We start from the raw sequence: 19,735 nt of genomic DNA, 5'->3' as shown, positions 1-19,735 counted from the left end.
GCGACAGAAGTGGCGGTAGAGGCAAAGGTGGCCACATCAACAAACATTATGCATTATGTTCACAGGGGACTAACAAACAAGAAATAGCCAATGTGACCTAGCTGTAGAGCAGGCATCATTCCCAGCCATGGACAATGGAGGCCCTGACAGTCAGCACGGGGTGTCTCCTCCTGCCACACTGTACTCTGTCTTCTTTAAAATGCAGAAGTCTGCCTATGGACGATGGACACATATCCCTACCCAAGATCAAACAGCCTTCCTTCTCCTCCAGCTCTTCCTACAGCTGTCTCACCCGTTGCTGCAAAGGACTACAGCGTAAAGCCTTCAGAGGAAGATGCACTAGGATCAGTAACATCTCCTGGTTTGTTCAAGATCTCTGCTAGTAAGGACATGCCTGCTCTGCTCCTCCTCTGAGATCGAGCTGTTGTCCCTGGTCCTCCAGAAGGAAGGCTTCATCTGCTGAAATTTTATCTGCCTGCCAGTCCCTCTCACATTCAGCAGCAGCCTCCTAATACTAACACTGAACTAGCTTTTACTCTCCTCACAGCACAGGTTAATGAGCAGATTCCAGTCCTCAGGCCCCATGCTGGCATTTTTAAGAGGGCAAAGGATTGTTGGAAGGACAGTTGTAAAAAGAAAAGAGGAAAGAAAGGGAGACAATCATGAAGAGCTAAAAGGTTCAGAAAGTGGTCCATCATGCGGAGACTGACAGAGAAGGCAGGTTGGCTGTAAAGAAAACTAGCAGATAGAAAAACTTAGTGAAAGAGAAACGTGAGAGCCAAGAAGGATTTGTGGGTCATGGATGACAGCCAATATGAAGGTTCAGATGCCACCCAGCTCTTCACAGAATCACAGAATGCTAGGGATTGGAAGGGACCTCGAAAGATCATCTAGTCCAATCCCCAGAGCAGGAACACCCAGAGGAGGTTACACAGGAATGTGTTCAGGCGGGTTTTAAATGTCTCCAGAGCAGGAGCCTCCACAATCCCCCTGGGCAGCCTGTTCCAGTGTCTGTCACCCTCACCGTGAAGAAGTTTCTTCTCATATTTAAGTGGAACCTCCTGTATTCCAGTTTGCACGAATTTCCCCTTGTCCCATCATTGGCTGTCACTGAGAAGAGCCTGGCTCCGTCCTCATGACACTCAGCCTTTACGTATTTATAAACATTAACGAGGTCACCCCTCAGTCTCCAAGCTAGAGAGACCCAGCTCCTTCAGCCTTTCCTCATAAGGGAGATGCTCCACTCCCTTCATCATCTTTGTTGCCCTGCACTGGACCCTCTCCAGCAGTTCCCTGTCCTTCTGGAACTGAGGGGCCCAGAACTGGACACAATATTCCAGATGTGGTCTCACCAGGGCAGAGTAGAGGGGAAGGAGAACCTCTCTGGACCTACTAACCACCCCCCTTCTAATACAGCCCAGGATGCCATTGGCGTTCCTGGCCACAAGGGCACAGTGCTGGCTCATGGTCATCCCGCTGTCCACCAGGAACCCCCAGGTCCCTTTCCCCTACACTGCTCTCTAACAGGTCATTCCCCAACTTACACTGGTACATGGGGTTGTTCCTGCCAGATGCAAGACTCTACACTTGCCCTTGTTATATTTCATTACATGTTTCCCTGCCCAGCTCTCCAGCCTGTCCAGGTCTCACTGGATGGCAGCACAGCCTCTGGCATGTCAGCCACTCCTCCCATATTGGTGTCATCAGCAAACCTGCTGACAGTGCACTCTATTCCCTCATCCAAGTCACTCATTAATATATTGAACAGTAATGGTCCCAGTACTGACCCTTGAGGCACTGCTCTAGATACAGGCCTCCAACTGGACTCTGCCCCATTGACCACGACTCTCTGGCTTCTTTCCTTCAGCCAGTTCCCAGTCCACCTCACTACCCGATCATCCAGACCACACTTCCTCAGTTTAGCTGTGACGATACTGTGGGAGAGTGTGTCAAATGCTTTACTGAAATCAAGGTAGACCACATCCACTGCTTTGCTATCATCTATCCACCCCGTTATGTCCTCATAAAAGGTGATCAGGTTGGTCAAGCATGACTCCTCCTTGGTGAAGCCACGTTGACTATCCCTAATGACCCTCTTCTCCTTGATATGCCTTGAGATGGCACCAAGGATAAGTTGTTCCATCACCTTTCCAAGGACAGAAGTGAGGCTGACCTGTCTATAGTTACCTGCATCCTGCTTCTTGCCCTTTTTGAAGACTGGAGTGACATTTGCTTTCCTCCAGTCCTCAGGTACCTCTCTCGTTTCCCAAGACTGAGAAAGGATGATGGACTGTGGCCTAGCAATGACTTCAGCCAGCTCCCTCAGCACCCCCAGGTGCATCCCATCTGGACCCATGGATTTATGGATGTCCATATTCCTGAACTGGTCCCTAACCCAGTCCTCATCAAATAAGGCAAACTCCTCCATTGTCCTGGCTTCCTCAGGGGCCTCAGTGGTACGGGGCTCCTCAGGACAGCCTCTGGCAGAGTAGACAAGGAAGGCATTCAGTAACTCTGCCTTCTCTATATGTTCTGTCCTTTTCATAGCAAAGGAAGCATGTGAGGATGTTACACAAAGTCAGTGGTCCAAGAGCATTCTCCCAGTATACATGTGCTCTCTATACACTCATTGTTTGGTCCCAGATCTTCCCATTTGGCTTAATCCAAAATAAATCTCTAGGGTGCATGTAACAGAGCAGTGCAGTATAAGAAAATGTAGTAGTACATTACTGCAAACTAAGAGGCAAATATTAGAGACCATCTACACAGTTACTTTTTCAGCTAGTCTCTCCAATATTTCTATCCCAGGATGAAGATCTTGACGTGGTGTTCTGGGGGAAGCCAGCACACATCAGCAGGTATCATTTGCCCCTTGGGCGATAATCAAGCATTCTGCATAAACAGGAGTTTCCCAAGTGCTTTATGTCAAGGCATGTAACACTGTGATAGTCCAGATGAATCACAAAGAAACTGCAGATAACAAATACATTAATATCCTTTATGATAAGCAACAGTACTGGTACTGGTTTAGAATACTGACCAGTATTCAGTATTCAGAATACTGAATAAAAAAGGTTCAAATTGGCATTTCATAGGAAATAGGGAGGAAAAAAAAAAGATTTCCCTCCTCCTCTAAGACAAAACAGAAGTAGTTCATTGGGATTTCATGATCCTGACATCTCTAGGAAGTCAGCCTCTACTTCACATAATGAAATGACCATAATACTGAAAATTTCAAGCGGATAATCTGTAATGCCAGAATGCCTTCCAGAAGAGACAAGGCAGGCAGATCCCTGATGTTTAGGAACTGATTCTTTTACTTGAAAGCAGATATTTAGAACACAGGTGATATCGCTATCAGAAGAACAAATAGATTGTGCAGAAACCTAACTGCAAACAAACATTTATTTATAAGTTATACCTCACTTTCCATCTCCACAAAGAAAAAAAATCTATCATTAGAATTCTTTAAGCGGAGCACAGGTTCATCAAACAATCACGTTATCTCCCCAGAGCCCCACAATGACCCCAATCCTACAGAGGCTAAATGTGTGCAAGCTAGAAATTGCACAGCCTCAGAAAGCTCTTTCTGTAGATTAAGAGATTATTCAAATCTTTGTAGCATCAGTGCCAAAAAAAATCAATTTATCAATACAGCATAGGACAGCCTGGATCATGCAATTCATGAGGACATTATAACTCCTTTGTGGCAAACAATTCCCTTTGGCAAACCTTGAATTTTCCTTAACTGAAGAAAACTGGACTTATCAAAATTAATACCACTGGGAAATAAAAAACAAACAAGGAACAAGAAGCTGTTTCAGCATGTCAGATTTTGAGGATTTACGATTTGAAATTCAAGCTGCACTGACTAGCAGTGATTACCTACATTATGTTCTTCTGCCAGGTTTCTCACTCGGTAAGTACTTTCTCAGGCAGCAGAATAAAACCAGATGGTTGTATGGTCATTTATTCTTCTTGTATATGCCACACAATTTTTAAATTTTACTATAATAAATATCAAAGAGAAATAATTTTAATTACAATGCAACCTCTGCTCACAAAAAATCAAGGAAACAGCCAATGCTAATTTAAAAATACTCAGAGAAAGAACCTTTCCAAAATATTTTTGTTATTCAGCATGCATCTCTCACATTTGCCACTGAATGTCAGAATTTAATAAAGCAATTATTGCGCTCATAGAGTTATCTCTAGACTCCAACCTGCTGCTCAGAGATCACCACCCTCTTGCTTCAGCAGCTGGTATTTCCAGCCATTACATTCCCCTAGCATTTTCCCTCTTCTCTTGCTATGTACTTTGCTGCTTTTATGCACACAGAAACACTGCAAACACCAGGAACTAGGGGTTCAACAGGTAATGCAGGACACAAGGGCAGAACCTACAGAAAAAGCATAGTTCAGTGAAAAAGGCTGCAAGCTGAAAAGGCTGCTGAGGGCAGTGGACCATCACATGGGAAGAGCAACAACAGTAAGTTAGCCAGTTTGTCAGACTTCCATCTCATTACCCTTTCTTGCCACATTTTGTCAAGTTCAGTATTCAAGATTTAGCAGTGAACTGATGAGGTCTTTTCTAATGCTATTTCTTTGTAGAAATTTAATTACTTTAGCACCTCAGCACCTGCCTTCACATGCCAGCCATATATTAGCCATAAGATGTGGCCCTCCAACATCTAGGTTGAACCTCATGTGCTATAAAATAATTATTTTCAAGTATACAAATACTTTAAATATTTAAATTTTCATATAAGCTACTGCAAGAAAAAAATTAATTTAGGCAAAGTATGGAGACACCCAGACACTTGATTTTCTTTGCTCCTTCCAAGAATCATGCAATTCCCTTATCTTGAAATTCTGCAATATTCCTACAGGACTACAACTTGACCCTAAAGATTGATTTCATTTTGCATTTTCCTTGTGGCTTAATCTCTTCACAATTATGATACGGAATTATTTAAGGTTATTTTTCTTTTTTTGACTCTGTCCTGTCATTGCCTAAGTAGCCAAAACAAAATTCCAACAGGGCATAGCACACCCAGAGCACTGTGGAGAAGCATGGTACCTTGGCAAGCATGGGTCAGGTCGTAATTTACATTAGTAAGACACCACACTACTCACAGAACAAGAGCAGATAAATATCATGTTACACAATTAAGCTTTAAAACCTGAACACCTCATTTTCTGGTCATCAATCCTCCAGGTAGCTGTGTTATTTCAATAAATGCTGTCATGTCTGGGGCTTTAGAAACATATCTACATGATCAAAGAATATAATGGACAACACTGTATGAACATATGTCCCATTAATACAACAAAAATAGTCTTAAAATACACAAAAAGGCATCACTACCTGACTTTTTTTTTTTTTCCCTGCATACATAAAGATTGTGTGCATGCACACACACAGATGAGCATGAATTTACCGGTAACAAGGTTTCACAAGGCTCTAAAATATCCTCAAGCAGTGTATACATCTTTCACTGAGAAGGGATGTCTTACATTAGATTAAAACAGATAGCTCCTTTCGCTAACACGTGACGTGATAAATCATAAACAGAGGATATCACTGTGTAAAACCTACATATATACCAGTAAAACATGAGTCGAGACAACATGCAGAGATATGTAATAATATTAATATTGGTACAAATGAAGCAGGGATGCAAATGTGCATGTGAAAGCACCAAAAGAAACAAAGGAAGAAGATTAAATAGAATATATATATACTGATAGCCAAGGACACAACTAAAAGCAATAAAATCGCAGAATGGTTACCAAGGGATGTGTTGTTTACATCAAAAACAAGGCTGTGCTGTCCCCAGCACAAAGGACTTGTCTGCAGCAGACCCTGTGCTGACAAAAAGAGGATGGCAACAAGGCTGCACAGCACAAGGCACGTGTCATGACTCTTCCCGTCTGGCCAACACAACTCCACAACAAGGAAACATAAACAATGGGCAGCAGACTTGCATAAAATTTATGGAGGCTGAAGTAAGCAAGATTGTGAGGCAAAAGGATCATGCTACAGTAACTGTTGGCTCGTAAAGCATACAAAAAATACGTCCAAAAAGGAGTTTTTCCACTGTCAGTCACAAGGAAGACAAAAGATGAGATGAAGATTCAACAGCTGGTGGTCCTTGTCGCCCATGTCATACACAAGTGACCTGCCCAGACACATAGAATTCATGAAGTATTTGAATTCCTTTTTCAGAATTTGCATCAAAATCTCAATAAAGCATATGTTACATAGAGTTCATTAACCAATCTAAAAAAAAAAAAAGAAGAAGTTGTTAGTGGAGCAATCTCCTTTGTATAAAGGAGATTTTTTATAAACAGTTCATAAAATTTTATCATCTGGCTTGATGCTATTCAGCATTTTCATCAGTGACAAGGAAGTTAGATTTAAAACCACCGCTGAAAGTTCAAAGGTAAAACAATGAAGAAATGACAAATAGTAAGGATGGCAATGTTATCACATATGAAGTGATCTGGATCTGTTGGTTCTCTGTGCTCCTTTAAACAAAAATGCATTTTGATGACAAATGCAATGTTAAGCATCTAGAAACTTAAGAGTGTGTGTCAGCTGCACCTACTAAGTCACCAGTAAGAAAAGTAATACAGGGGTGCTTGGAAGATATTGTTTCCCTGGTACGTGTCTGTGACAAAAGGTGCTGATAGAAACAGTAACACAGAGATATAAAAGGGTGACAGAATTTTTCTGTCTACCCGTAGCATGGGCAAACACCACAAAATAAACCTTGCAGGAAAAAAAATCGCCTCAATGACAGCAATAGAAAAACGCTGAAAGTTATGGACTTTAACCAACTTAGTTTGTCAGAAAGACAGAAATGTGGTTATAGAGTACCACGCAGCATACCAACTACAGTATACTGCCGCCAGGGAGAAAACCAGCTTGTTCTTATTTAACACAGAAGCTCATACAGAAATAGTGCTAGTAACACGTAACACTAAAGCATACATGTCCTGAGAATCAAATGCAGGTGATGGAGAGTACCCATCTGAGCACAAACCACCCACATTTGAATTGAGAGACTGATTACTGGGCAACAATAAGTAATCTACTCCAGTTTCCAAATTTAAGATGATAAACTCCCAAATAATTTAAGATGAAAAAGTGACCAGTTTTCATGATTAATGCTTTGTTGTTTATTACAAAGGTACAAGATTAATATATTGAACACAATCATTTTAAAGTCCAAAGCAGAGTTTCAGCTTACTTTAAACTCAGATGAAGAAAATGAGTGGATAAAATGGAAATGGAAATTAAATGTAAGAAAAAAAAATAGCTGGTTATACTCTCAGGGCTCTAAAGTGTAAGACCTTCTCAACTCTACCCCCAGTTTCCGTTCCTTCCAGGAAAGCCCTCTTTTTGACAGACAAGTGAGCAGTATTGTGTTATTTGCTGATATCAAAATAGTTATTCTTGACTGTGACAAAAAAAAGACGATGTGGGGTTTTTTTTGCTATTATGCCTGAAAAACTCTAAACATGGACACAACTAACCCAACAGAGGAAAGTTACTCTTTTTTAGACATAACTTAGATCAGTAAACTAAGTCTGTTGCTCTAACACACAGGCAAAGAGTAATAAAAGTATCTGATGTACCTGTAATAAGTGGAACTTCCATGAATAGCTGGATTCGTAGCTAAACATGACCTGTACTCACAGTTCAGACCGCACCACCACACTATCCAAGTCTGGAGACAAAAAGGGCTAGCTCTTGACAGTCCTGGCTCAGAATTCTTCTTGCTTACCTATTTTGCCCCCTGCACTTCCTGCAAAAGGCCAACACACTACAAAGACATGCAACAGGGACTTCCCTGGGGGCAACCTTGCCCCACACCCTTTGTCCAAGCACACCAAATTACTTAAGCTGCCATCAGTCTTCTGTCAGCGCACACTATTTTGCAACAGAAGATATGTGAGCTACAGCTATAGGGCAGACACTCTAACTGATCTACAACTCTATGCTTTCAGTGTGACAATGGTACTTACCAAAACATTCACCTTACATCAACTAGTTTACTTCTTCTCTACACCAACATAAACAGCAGTACCAGAAAAGTATACACAGAAGAGAGATAAAGCACTACAAGTTTCCAGTTCAACACTGTTTCACAGCATGAGGAACTCACTGCTTGATTTAGGTGTAACTGCTTACACATGCTCTGCAGAAAGTTTTCTCAAAGTATTATCTTTTTCTCCCGTAAAAATTTTAATGGGATATTGCGCATTATTGTAACTAAGGCACTCAGTTTCTCTCGGTGAACATCAGATTGCAGAGGTCATGCACCTTCAGAGAAAGATTCCAAACAAGCCCTGAGACTTTCATAAATAGAGGTTTTATTTTAATTAGGAATACAAATTTTCAGTAACAGGAGTATCTCAAGACTGAATTTTAAATAGCTTTTATAATTAACAAGGAAAATACGTTATTTCTCAAAAATCTAGTATTTTTTATAGCAATATGTCTAAAATTGTTTAGATGATGCTTTCCAAAACTAATGACTGTTTTCTAGAACTTAAATGAAATTTCTGTCTTCACCTATTAATTTTGAATTTCTGCACTTTGCAAATGATGTGCAATGACACAAGCACTTTCAATACAATAGTGCCCTTCTGCAAATATACATTTGATGAAAAAAGATGCAAAGCTGCATGCATAAGCTTCTACACAGGTCCTGAAACAACCATACATAAGACAAAGGAAGTAGCCGTCTTTCTTACATGTTTTCGGGCGCTTGAAGGCTTTTATTTGCATTATTTCTGAATTCTTCACAGTTACTCAAAATTCATCTCCTTGACTGTCTTCGACAGTTGTATCCTTCAGGACACAAAGAAGCCTACCCAATTAGGGAGATAAAACTCAGAGGCAGCTGTTGGAAGAGAGTTAGGCTTGTACAATGAATGTATTTCATTTTTGAGGTTTCCTTTGAGTGCTTTGGCATCTGATCTAAACACTTTCCCTTTTCACAGGTCATTTATATATTATTTTTTAATACATTTACCTATCTGTAAGCATACATATATACATGCACAAAGAAACTGCAGAATTCCTGTGTTGTCCACCCACACGACACTGGCCTCAGAACTTTTTTTTTCTAAAGTACGGTTGGCATGATTTCATAATTCCATTCCACTCAGTTTCTCATTCCCACTTTCTTCCTGAGGTTAACTGATAGTCCATATTTGTCATTGAATAAAACTTTCTTATAAAACAGTTATTAACTTTCTTGAAATTGAATTAAACCCCTAAGCAAGCAGTGGTTTTAAACTAGTGTTTTTCTTGAATTCTTGGCCCGTCACACTCTTATGTTGCTGTTATCCAAGGATATTAGCGGCCTCACCATAATGCGTAAATGAATTCTATGAAAATTCTGTGACCAACTTTGACATTTCCACAGGTGCAAGCAGATTATATAATTGCTGCTACTGAACTACAGTCCGTACTTTATAATTACTGAAATTAGTTTCAGAAATGTCAAGAGAAGGACAGATGCAGCAAAAATAAATACATAAAAGTTGTCTAGCTCTCAATTAAACTGAAATTGACAGATTAAATAAAAGAAAAAGGAAAGATAAATTTAGTCTGTAACAGTGAGGTACTTTATTTCTACAGCAGGTGCTTTAACCACTGAACCTCTAAAGGCAGGAGGAACGTCCTCTACCATCTGCATACTTTTCAAGTGTTACTGTTTCTGAAGGCTCTTCCCCACCTCACAGAAGCCAGCTGTTAACTTATTTTTAGGAGAATGGCATTTTAAACCAGAATGTACCTACTTAAAGCTGAGGGTCATTGTTGTACCACAACCTTTGAGTTCATGCCCAGACTCACTGTTGGTTCTCCTTTTGCTGTACTCTGTGGGTATGCAAAGGAAATGTAAGAGGATAAGGACATTGATGCCTCAAATTCACTGAAGGAAACTCACCCAGTTAATGCACAACATACACTGAGGGAATTCTGGCTACCTACTCCAGCTACTCCACACTCTAAATATGCAAAAGAAGAGGATTTTTAGATGCCATTAGGCATTCTCTGGTTCATCAGAGGATCTGCATGCTTCATACACAGATGTTAGCAGCACTTAACTGTGATCAAATTAAATCTGTATTTCTGAGTCTGGCTTAACTTTAAGCACAAAAGTCTCCCTTAGTATTTGGAAGTGTTTGGTGGAAATAAATCAATAAAAATATCGTACCAACATATAAATAATCCATTCCCATACTGGCAGTGTGCAAAAATACACTTTGCTATGATTTTCTGATAGAGTGGCAAAGTGGGATAGTAACAGCAATGCAAGTTTACAATCATGTTAAGCTTATATAAAGTCAGTTCTGCTGCTGGACACAGCCCTAGAGAAAGCTCCCAACCATTCATTCTGTCCCCATACTACCACAGCCTGCTGCCAGCAAGGCATTTGTGCAGCTGGACAAACAAGCCAAAGAACCTGAATGAAGCTCGTTACAACCTGGATCAGTTCTGCCTGTGCCCACACAAGCACTTGCACCGTCACAGCCAGGGGGTGCTCTGAGGATGGAAAACATTGCTTCTTTCTTTCTCAGACAGCACCCTTACCTCAGTTATGTCAACTATGCCAAAATTAACTTCAACCTTTTAGCGTGCTTTTGTCTCCAGTTCTTTTTTATATGAGTTGCTGTACAACAATTATGTAAAATCAGAATTGTGTTTAATTGTAGGAAGTGTACAGAAAGATTAACTTATTTAATGAGATCCAAAATGAGGTTCCACAGCCACAACCTGGGGAAGAATGGAAAAGTTAAGCCCTCTCCGTCTCAAAGCTTCCTTCACTTCCTATCCTCAATCCCCTCTCACAGTTCCCCCTAAAACACATTAAATTTCCCATGCCTCCTTTTCCATCCCCTCTTGATTCTTCCTCGACTTCTGTCACCACCATGCCATTGACCTGTATAGTCTTCTATTTCAAAACCAGGAAACAGAATTTCATACCACCCTGCCCTTACCTCAGCTGAATCTTGTGTAACAAAAAGCAGGAAAGCTGTTGGTTTCCAGAGAAGTCTCTGTATGTACTGAGCAATGGTTAACATAAATAGCTCAGGCAAAACAGAGGGCATGTTCTTTACCTGAAGCCCGATGGGCTTGTAGGTTAACAGCCACAGAGCTAGATCAAAAGGCCAGCTACTAGGGGGAGTAACTCCACACATAGCAAGAATGAATGTGCCCAGTGGCACAATCAGGATACCTCTGGCAGATGAGGCTCAACAAGTAAACAAACATTGCCAACTTGCAGCAAGTAACACGTGTTGGAACAGATGCCACAGCTAATGAACTAGGAATAACAGCTACTGCACAGGTAGACTCCTCTGCTTATACTTTTGCTGGCAACGAGCATATCTGATCAACTTAATGAAAGAAACTCAAATCGTACTTCTGGTATTAAGATAAGCACATAGGTAGATAAGTTCAAGAGCTCTAGTTGGTTCAGCAGAATAGGAAGGGAAAGGCTGGTACTCCACATCAGCCAAATACCACTTCTTTTCAAATGATCTGTAACTCAGTATGCTTCCTGCCAAATATACACCTTTCCATACAAACATATTACATATACCATATCCCATCCCACTGAGACTTAGAAACAGCAGCCTCCTTTATGTTGTCATAGAAAATATATTTTAAAAACTATCCGCACATATATGGAAAACAACTCTGTATGGTCCAGCCAGTAGCCAGTCTAAAATAGGTATGAAAAATAATGTAACAGATATAAAAGAAAGCTTAAATATTTTGCACACTAGTTCTTCGAAACATATAGGTGGTGAACCAGAAGCAGGACAGCCTTCCTCATACATCCCTCTTTCCTTTCCTCCTCTGACTGCTCCATATAAGAAAATAAGGGATCTTTTCAAAGAAGAGGAAGGGGGAAGGAGAGAATCAGTACCAGTCATTCATCAACCCACACCTTGCTTTCCAAGCTTCTCTACTTGATCACCCCTGAACCAGCTCTCCCCACCCTGCTCAAAGCTGCATCCTTGGCATGCCATTGGCTCGGAAGCTCCAGAAGACAAAGTGATACACCTGCCTGGAGCGATTCAGGACCTCTTGGTGTTTATGGCAATAAAAACACAGGACCTTTTACATTTCGAAATTCAGTCTTCATGTCAATACACATTTAACACACAGAGCAGCCAACATGCCCCACACTCACAATCCCTGATGCTACAGCCCTTGCTAACCTCAGCACTACGAGCCCTGATAACTAACATCACAGTATTAAATATATTCTAAAATACCATCTGCAAAACCCTAAGCACTTTAATAACTAGATACAATTTTGCTGACAAGGGGCTATTCCTTTACCATACTTTATTGAAGGCTCAGCAACATTACAGAATCTGCACTTACACCTCACTGATCAGTTATAAAAATAAGTATATGAATGCAATTGAGGTGATTGCCTTGCAGCCATTTTTCAGACTTGGATAAAAACACCTAATAATGTTCAATGTCAAACATCATAGCAAGAGTAAGCAAAGCCATGGCTACAGATTTTAAAAAAGCCTCAAAAGCTGATCTCTGCTCTGGCTGAAGTCAACAGGAGTTAGCTATTAACTTCAACAGTGTAGGTTAACATAGAGCATCAAGTGCACCAGAAGAAGGCACAATAAATCATTTTCATTAACTGTTTTTCCTCTCTGTCATTGCAATAATCAAATACTTGATGTGGAATTAGTTTACATTTTCTTGATTTTTCTTAAATAATGGGCTTGCTTACTATTTAGTATAAGACTTTTCATGTGCCAGAATCTAAATCAAGGAAGTCTCTTCCAAGTCAGCAGATGTCCTATGAAGTACGGACTTCTGTTATGCCATTTAATTTAGAACAACAGAGCACTTAACTATGCTTCCCCAGCAATTCCAGCTCTAGTTATTCACACACCAACACCAACCAACCAAAAGCTACTCAGTATTATCAAGTTGAAAACAAGCATAGAAAAATAAAACCAAATAACTGGTCTTTTGTGCAAGGGCTCAGAGTTTTAGTCACAACATTCTGGCGCATTAATACAAGCTTATTGTAGTACAGTTATAGTTCTCATAGTCCTATGGTATTTTTTGAAAGAAAGCAGTAAGTGGAGAGAGCTTGTTTCTGAAGATGTTTTGCTGTATTCTTATCCCAATATTTTCTCAATAAATTACTACTAGAGAACAAGAAATAAATACAAATAAAAATATAAGCTTTAAAACCAAACAGTTGAAAAACACTAGAAAAACAAAGCCAAGGTACAGAAATCTGAGCAAAGCACAACTAAATCATGGTATCTGAGTTCATAACACTCTAACTCAGTAACAATTTATACGAGAATATACAGTTTCCACTTCCACTAATCAAAATAGTAGCTTAACAATCCTATACATTTAGTAGAACTTTTCATCCATAGGTCTGATCACAGAATTTCCTAAGGAAACAGTTTTACCTACGTGTCAAGTTTCATTTATATCATTCACAAAGTAACCCAATTTCTTCCTTGATTTTTAACAAGAGAAAACTTCAACACAAAATAAAAGCTTCAATATAAGAACTTTCTGCCACTTTGGAAATCTTTCACAATAGCTCCTCTAGAAGAGGGGGATGGGCACGAAGAAAGGTCACTGCGCAACCCAAAGGTTTTCATTTACAATCTTGATTTTTGGTATCTATTTTAAGGCAGACCAACTGCTACATTTAACCTTCATTTTAACTGCCCTGAAATGAATACTAGCCTATTCAAAAACTGTCAAAATTGCATACTACATTGTGAGCACAATAGAAATAACTTCATATACTTACAAACTTCCTCTTCTTGGAAGGCTCAACTCCTTCTGCAACAGAAAAAAAAGTTACACTGTATTAGGAACAAAACTTATTTTAACTGGAAGTGGCCTTTTTAAGACAAGTACTGTAAACATCCCATGCCACTAGTAGCAGGCAGACAGACAGAAGTGGTGCATTTGGACTGTGACTATAAATATTATGTTTACTTTCAACACCCTCATGAAAGACTGTTTAAAAGTATGTAACAGACATTCAATTCCATTCTAGAAGTTATCAAAGGGAATAATCATATATTTCTCTTTCAATCATAAATATATATGTGCACGCTGTGTATGTGTGTACACATGTTCATTTCACATAGCAAATAAAGTTATAGGTACTGACCAGAAAATGCACATGAAAATAGAATTGAATAGATAAAAATAGTTTGGCAAGGCAACTTAGAAGGGCCATAAGGGAATGAATAACTGTGTATTCTTTAGAGACTTTAAAATGGTGTGCAGTAAATAAAGCCCAGGCTGCTAACTGAATGATAAGGATTAAAATATCAAGTAGTGGCTCAATTCCTGAGCACCGCCCATCCTGTTCACTGAATGAGGCAGGAAAAAATAGTGTGAAACAATGTAATTAGAGATCATAATGCAAAGGCATAGGAGAGCAGAATTAGGGGCCTTGGTAACAAATTCTGGCACTTCCTAGGAAGTTCCAGCAACTGTTCAGAATTTGCAATTTAAAACAACATCTTTTAGCATAACATGTGCTTACATACAAAAGAACAGTTACACCTGCATACAATATTGCATTATGAAGCTGAGTAATTCCCCTAAATTTAAAATGTCACATTCATCATGAACAAAATGTAACTGCAATTTAGAACCCACGTACTTCCCTTTGTATGTTTTGTTCTTTAATATTTACAATGCCATTGTGTTCTATTTCTAATGAAAAACTTCACTAGTAATTCTAGGCACTGTCATACTGTAACAGAATGATTGTGGAAAAACTGCCAAAATGTACGAGCAAGAATCATACTCGGTTTTGTATTCCATTTAACAGACTTGCAACATGTACTTTAAATTTATTTCCTTTGATTCAGGTTTTCGGTTTGGGTTTGGTTTGGTTTGTTTGTTTGTTTTTAAATTGGTGTGTTTTGGTTATGGCTTATCACTGAAACAGCACAGCAAATGACAGACACTGCCTTCTGTAGACACTCAAGTCACATTAATCTCTTGGCCCATTCTCATGCATGCCATCCTGCAGCACTACTTTTGACTACAGAATAACATTCTGGAAGAGATTATTCACTGTAATGACTTCCTGGTAAAGATATTAAGAACTGCCAAGATACTAAGTAAAACTGCCTCATACAAAATAAAAAACAAAACCAAATCTTGGGTATGTAATTAATTCTGTACCACTCAAAAGCTAACTATGCCACTTTATTCCGTTTCTCCCACCTGTTTTATTCACAGCCACTGAAAACAGGGAAGCACTGAATAATACCGTACTGAAAACTACTTACCTCTTCAGGCTTAACACGCTCCAACTCAGATCTCAGTTACACAGCAAAATGACCCACAATGACTTCACAGTTTTATGGCATTACACTGCTTCCTTTCTAAAAGTCTCAATAAAACAGACTGCAAAGACTGGCTGTCCTAGTCCTGCCGCACACACACAGACTGCTGAAGGTAAAATCTTAGTGATGTTAAGACCTTCAGATCACGTACTTCACAGGCAACCCCCTGGAGTATTAAAACGAGAAAAAGATGCCTTCAGTACCCTTCTGCATGGTTCTCAGGCACGAGCTCTGCCCCAGAGGAAAACACTATACACTTCTGCCCTTGCCCTGCATGAAATCCTCCTCTGGACAGTTTGAGCTGGGCTGGTTGTAGGACTGTTTCATTCCACTGCAATAACACAAAGCAGACCTAACGGATCAGAGATTCTTGCCCTTTCTGTCTCAAAAACTGTGGTCTGAAAACGTACTAAACCTTGCCTCAGGTTTAAAAGATCTGTGCCAGTCTGCCAGATTGCTATGATGTTGCATTAAGACCCATGTGTACTGGATCAAATTGCACCTATTATTAATCAGTTCAAACTCCATACATACTCGGTGCATTTTACTATCAATAATATGGTTTTACAAGCACAGATGTGTTTTATTTCAGTAACTATAATTCTTCCTCTAGACCTACACTATCTGTAAGATGCTTCACTATGGACAAGTTCAGCCAATGCACCAGAGTGTAGATATCCAGCCTTTTAAAAAAACAAAACACACCAACCAAATAAAGCACACTGGAGTTTATTTTGGATCAAAATCTTCACCTTACTAACTAGAAACATAGTTTAAATAACAGAACTACATAAAAAGGTTTAAACAACACAAGTGACTTAGCAAACACTAACACCATCTCAGTTCTTGTAATTGCAAATTACAGAAAATTTAAAATATTGGATTTCTTCCCCTATATGGGAGGAAGAAATATGCCATTAACTTATTGCTTGTTGCAGGCTTCAATTTTAAAGAATCAATAAAAATCTGACACATTCATAGGCTGCTAAAGATGCAGCTAATGTTGTCAATGCAGGCTGGTTTTAGAGCAAAAGTAAATTTCCTTCATCTTCCAACAATAACTGCAAAATTCAAATATTCCAGAAGTCTTATCTTTCAGAGATGACAGTTGTCCATGAAGTAGTCTGAAAAAAAAAATTAACCTTCTCAAGAGAAATTTCAGTAATGCATTCTTCAGCTGGGAAGGTGTGAAGTGCGGTAAGATTAATATGAGGGTTTTTTTTGCACTGTTGCTCTACCCATCCGTCATAGGCTGTAAGCACCTGAGGGATTTCTGTTAACACGTGTTAGATCTTAATACACTGCCTTAAGAATCACAGAATCACAGAATGTCAGGGATTAGAAGGGACCTCAAAAGATCATCTGGTCCAATCCCCCTGCTGGAGCAGAAATACCTAAATGAGCCTACACAGGAAGGTGTCCAGGCGGGTTTTGGATGTCTCCAGAGTAGGAGACTCCACAATCCCCGTGGGCAGCCTGTTCCAGTGCTCTGTCACCCTCACCGTGAAGAAGTTTCTTCTTAAATTTAAGTGGAACCTCTTGTGTTCCAGTTTGAACCCATTACCCCTCGTCCTATCACTGGTTGTCACCAAGAAGAGCCTGGCTTCATCCTCATGACACTCACCCTTTACGTATTTATAAACATTAATGAGGTCACCCCTCAATCTCCTCTTCTCCAAGCTAGAGAGACCCAGCTCCCTCAGTCTTTCCTCATAAGGGAGATGCTCCACTCCCTTCATCATCTTTGTTGCCCTGCGCTGGACTCTCTCCAGCAGTTCCCTGTCCTTCTGGAACTGAGGGGCCCAGAACTGGACACAATATTCCAGGTGTGGTCTCACCAGGGCAGAGGAGAGGGGAAGGAGAACCTCTCTGGACCTACTGACCACCCCGCTTCTAATATACCCCAGGACGCCATTGGCGTTCCTGGCCACAAGGGCACAGTGCTGGCTCATGATCACCCTGCTGTCTACCAGGATCCACAGGTCCCTTTCCCTTACACTGCTCTCAATTTATACTGGAACCTGGAGTTGTTCCTGCTCAGATGCAAGACTCTACACTTGCCCTTGTTATATTTCATTAAATTTTTCCCCGCCCAACTCTCCAGCCTGTCCAGGTCTCTGGATGGCAGCACAGCCTTCTGGCGTGTCAGCCACTCCTCCCAGCTTGGTGTCATCAGCAAACTTGCTGACAGTGCACTCATTGCCTCATCCAAATCATTGATGAATATATTGAATAATAATGAATAGGTTAACATTTTAACATTAACATTGCATTAATAACAGGAGGAATAAAAAAAGATCAGCAATGGCAGACAATTCACCTTCCTATCATAATTGCTGACAGCCAGAGTCTCTGCTGTGAGTGATGAATTTGAACGATTTTCTTTTTAAGCAATTACTGTGTTTTCACTGAAGAAAATTTGGTGGATTACAGCATATCTTGCATTTGGATATGAGAATAAGGAAAAAAAGCAGGTCAAATAACATAGCATAGGATTGGGTTGATCTATCAAGGAAAGGGCCTGCTGCACTGTGCAAGAGCTTTTTACAGGCTAATCTTGACCTTTTTGTAAGTTTAATATATCATATTGAATTAACTCATTATAAATACCTTCTAAATGAAGCAGTGGCAGGTTATGCTTTTTATTTGATTGCTTCCAACTTTGCCAATATTGAGTTCTTCAGATTCACAGAACACATTACCAAAGGGCTCTGTGTGGAGACAGATCAACCACCTCAAATGCCAAGTAGAGGTGTCCCGCATTAAATGTCTCTGTCAAAGCTGTCATTTGTTCTTACGACAACTTATAATGTCTCCTGGTTCCAAGAACAGTAAATCTATGCCTCAGAAATTGTTTTCTATTAACACTAGAGTTGCATTTTAGGAGTGGCTATATAGTTCAAGGCAGGATTAAACGATTTTCAAAAACATGCAGAAAGGTGTTCAGCTCTTTCATTGTCAGGCAAGGTGTTCTCACTCAGACCTACTTCTTCCAAAACAGATACAACTATACAATCGTTCTCCCTTTCAGATGACCCAAATGAGCTTGTGTTTGGATCACCTCTTTCACAGAAATCCTGATCTGAACTGGTTTGTCCAAGATGCAACACTATATTCACTTTTATTAAGAAAACTATACCAGTACCTTCTTCACTGGTAATGCAAGCCCTAGTCAAGATGACTGTTTTTCCACACTGGCTGCCACAGAGACGGGCATTATTAATGCCTTACGGTGAATCCTGATGTTCTGCATCTCAGCTGAAGGCTTTCGTATTCTTTCTAGTCATCTAGCTGCAGCCACCAGCTTACCAGGGGCTTTGCTTAGTGTGTACCCCCAACAATTAAATCAAAAGTCACCTCTTCACAAGCATTTTCATGAATGAAAATTGCCACTTCTGCATTGGCAACCTTAGGAAGGTGGTTACCGCTACTCAGTGCAGACTCCATTCACAGTTCTCCCGTGTCACCCGGAGAACACTCCTTGGCGTCGAATACAAGGCTTCTTTTAAATATTTTTAACTGTGCATTTTGATGTACAAAGATGTTATTCTGCATGGATATTTAACCCCCTTACATGCCCAAACACTCAAAAAAAATTGTATATAATGAACATGAAGTCACAAATTAGCAACAACTACCACAGATTTTAACAGCATATACTGTAAAAGAAAGAAGGCACTTGAACTCAGATTTAACCAGAAAAGGTCACATTTTGTCTAATTCAATATTCTGTGTTCTATACAATCCATTTTTATCCCCTCAGTTAACTTTCTCCTTTTGTTACAGGCACCGCTGTGTCTTTCAAAGTACAAACATATCTGTGTGTCAGCTCTACGCGTTCTGAAATGTGATGCAAAAGGAATACTCAGGTGCCTACTTAAAGCTAGGCATTATCAATTTAAATGCAAATTATCTGGATCAAAAAGAATGCCAAACAAGCTACATATAAAAAACATAAAATAAAAAGAAATCAACTGTTTATCATGTACAATACAGATGCAATTTAAGTAATCTGTTTGTATTTTCCTATAGATAAACCAGATACAACACTGAGATTTATAACAAACTAGATAGGCTGAACTAAGTAAACAGCAGTCAAGCATGTTTTGCTTTGCTTGGTATTCTTCTACAAACTCGCTTACAGCACTGAAAACCACTGATCCCTATGGAGGAAGGTGAAACATTTCAGAATGATTCTATGCATTAATAGAAAGGATTCTTCTATGAATAACACTATAATTTGAAGTCTTTCCAATTATGGGATTGTTAATAACATTTAGCAATGAAAAAAACTTTCTCAGAATTACATTGTTTAAGACATACA

The 19,735-nt window shown here is 39.7% G+C and overlaps 1 protein-coding gene across 1 annotated transcript in view; it reads right to left on the bottom strand.

The window, feature by feature from the left end:
- The window catches only part of MAST4 (microtubule associated serine/threonine kinase family member 4), a gene marked incomplete at its 5' end in the record, with an annotated part of 306,989 nt that overhangs the window by 147,182 nt on the left and 140,072 nt on the right, over positions 1 to 19,735 (bottom strand). Inside the window, one exon of the mRNA XM_080362738.1 lies at positions 13,848 to 13,879. Within this exon, the coding sequence (XP_080218864.1) occupies positions 13,848 to 13,879 (32 nt within the window). The remainder of the gene's footprint in view (positions 1 to 13,847; positions 13,880 to 19,735) is intronic.

This window comes from Nesoenas mayeri (assembly GCF_963082525.1).
Source record: "Nesoenas mayeri genome assembly, chromosome: Z".
NCBI classification, from domain to species: domain Eukaryota; kingdom Metazoa; phylum Chordata; class Aves; order Columbiformes; family Columbidae; genus Nesoenas; species Nesoenas mayeri.
This window is presented reverse-complemented; position numbering and strand designations above follow the sequence as displayed.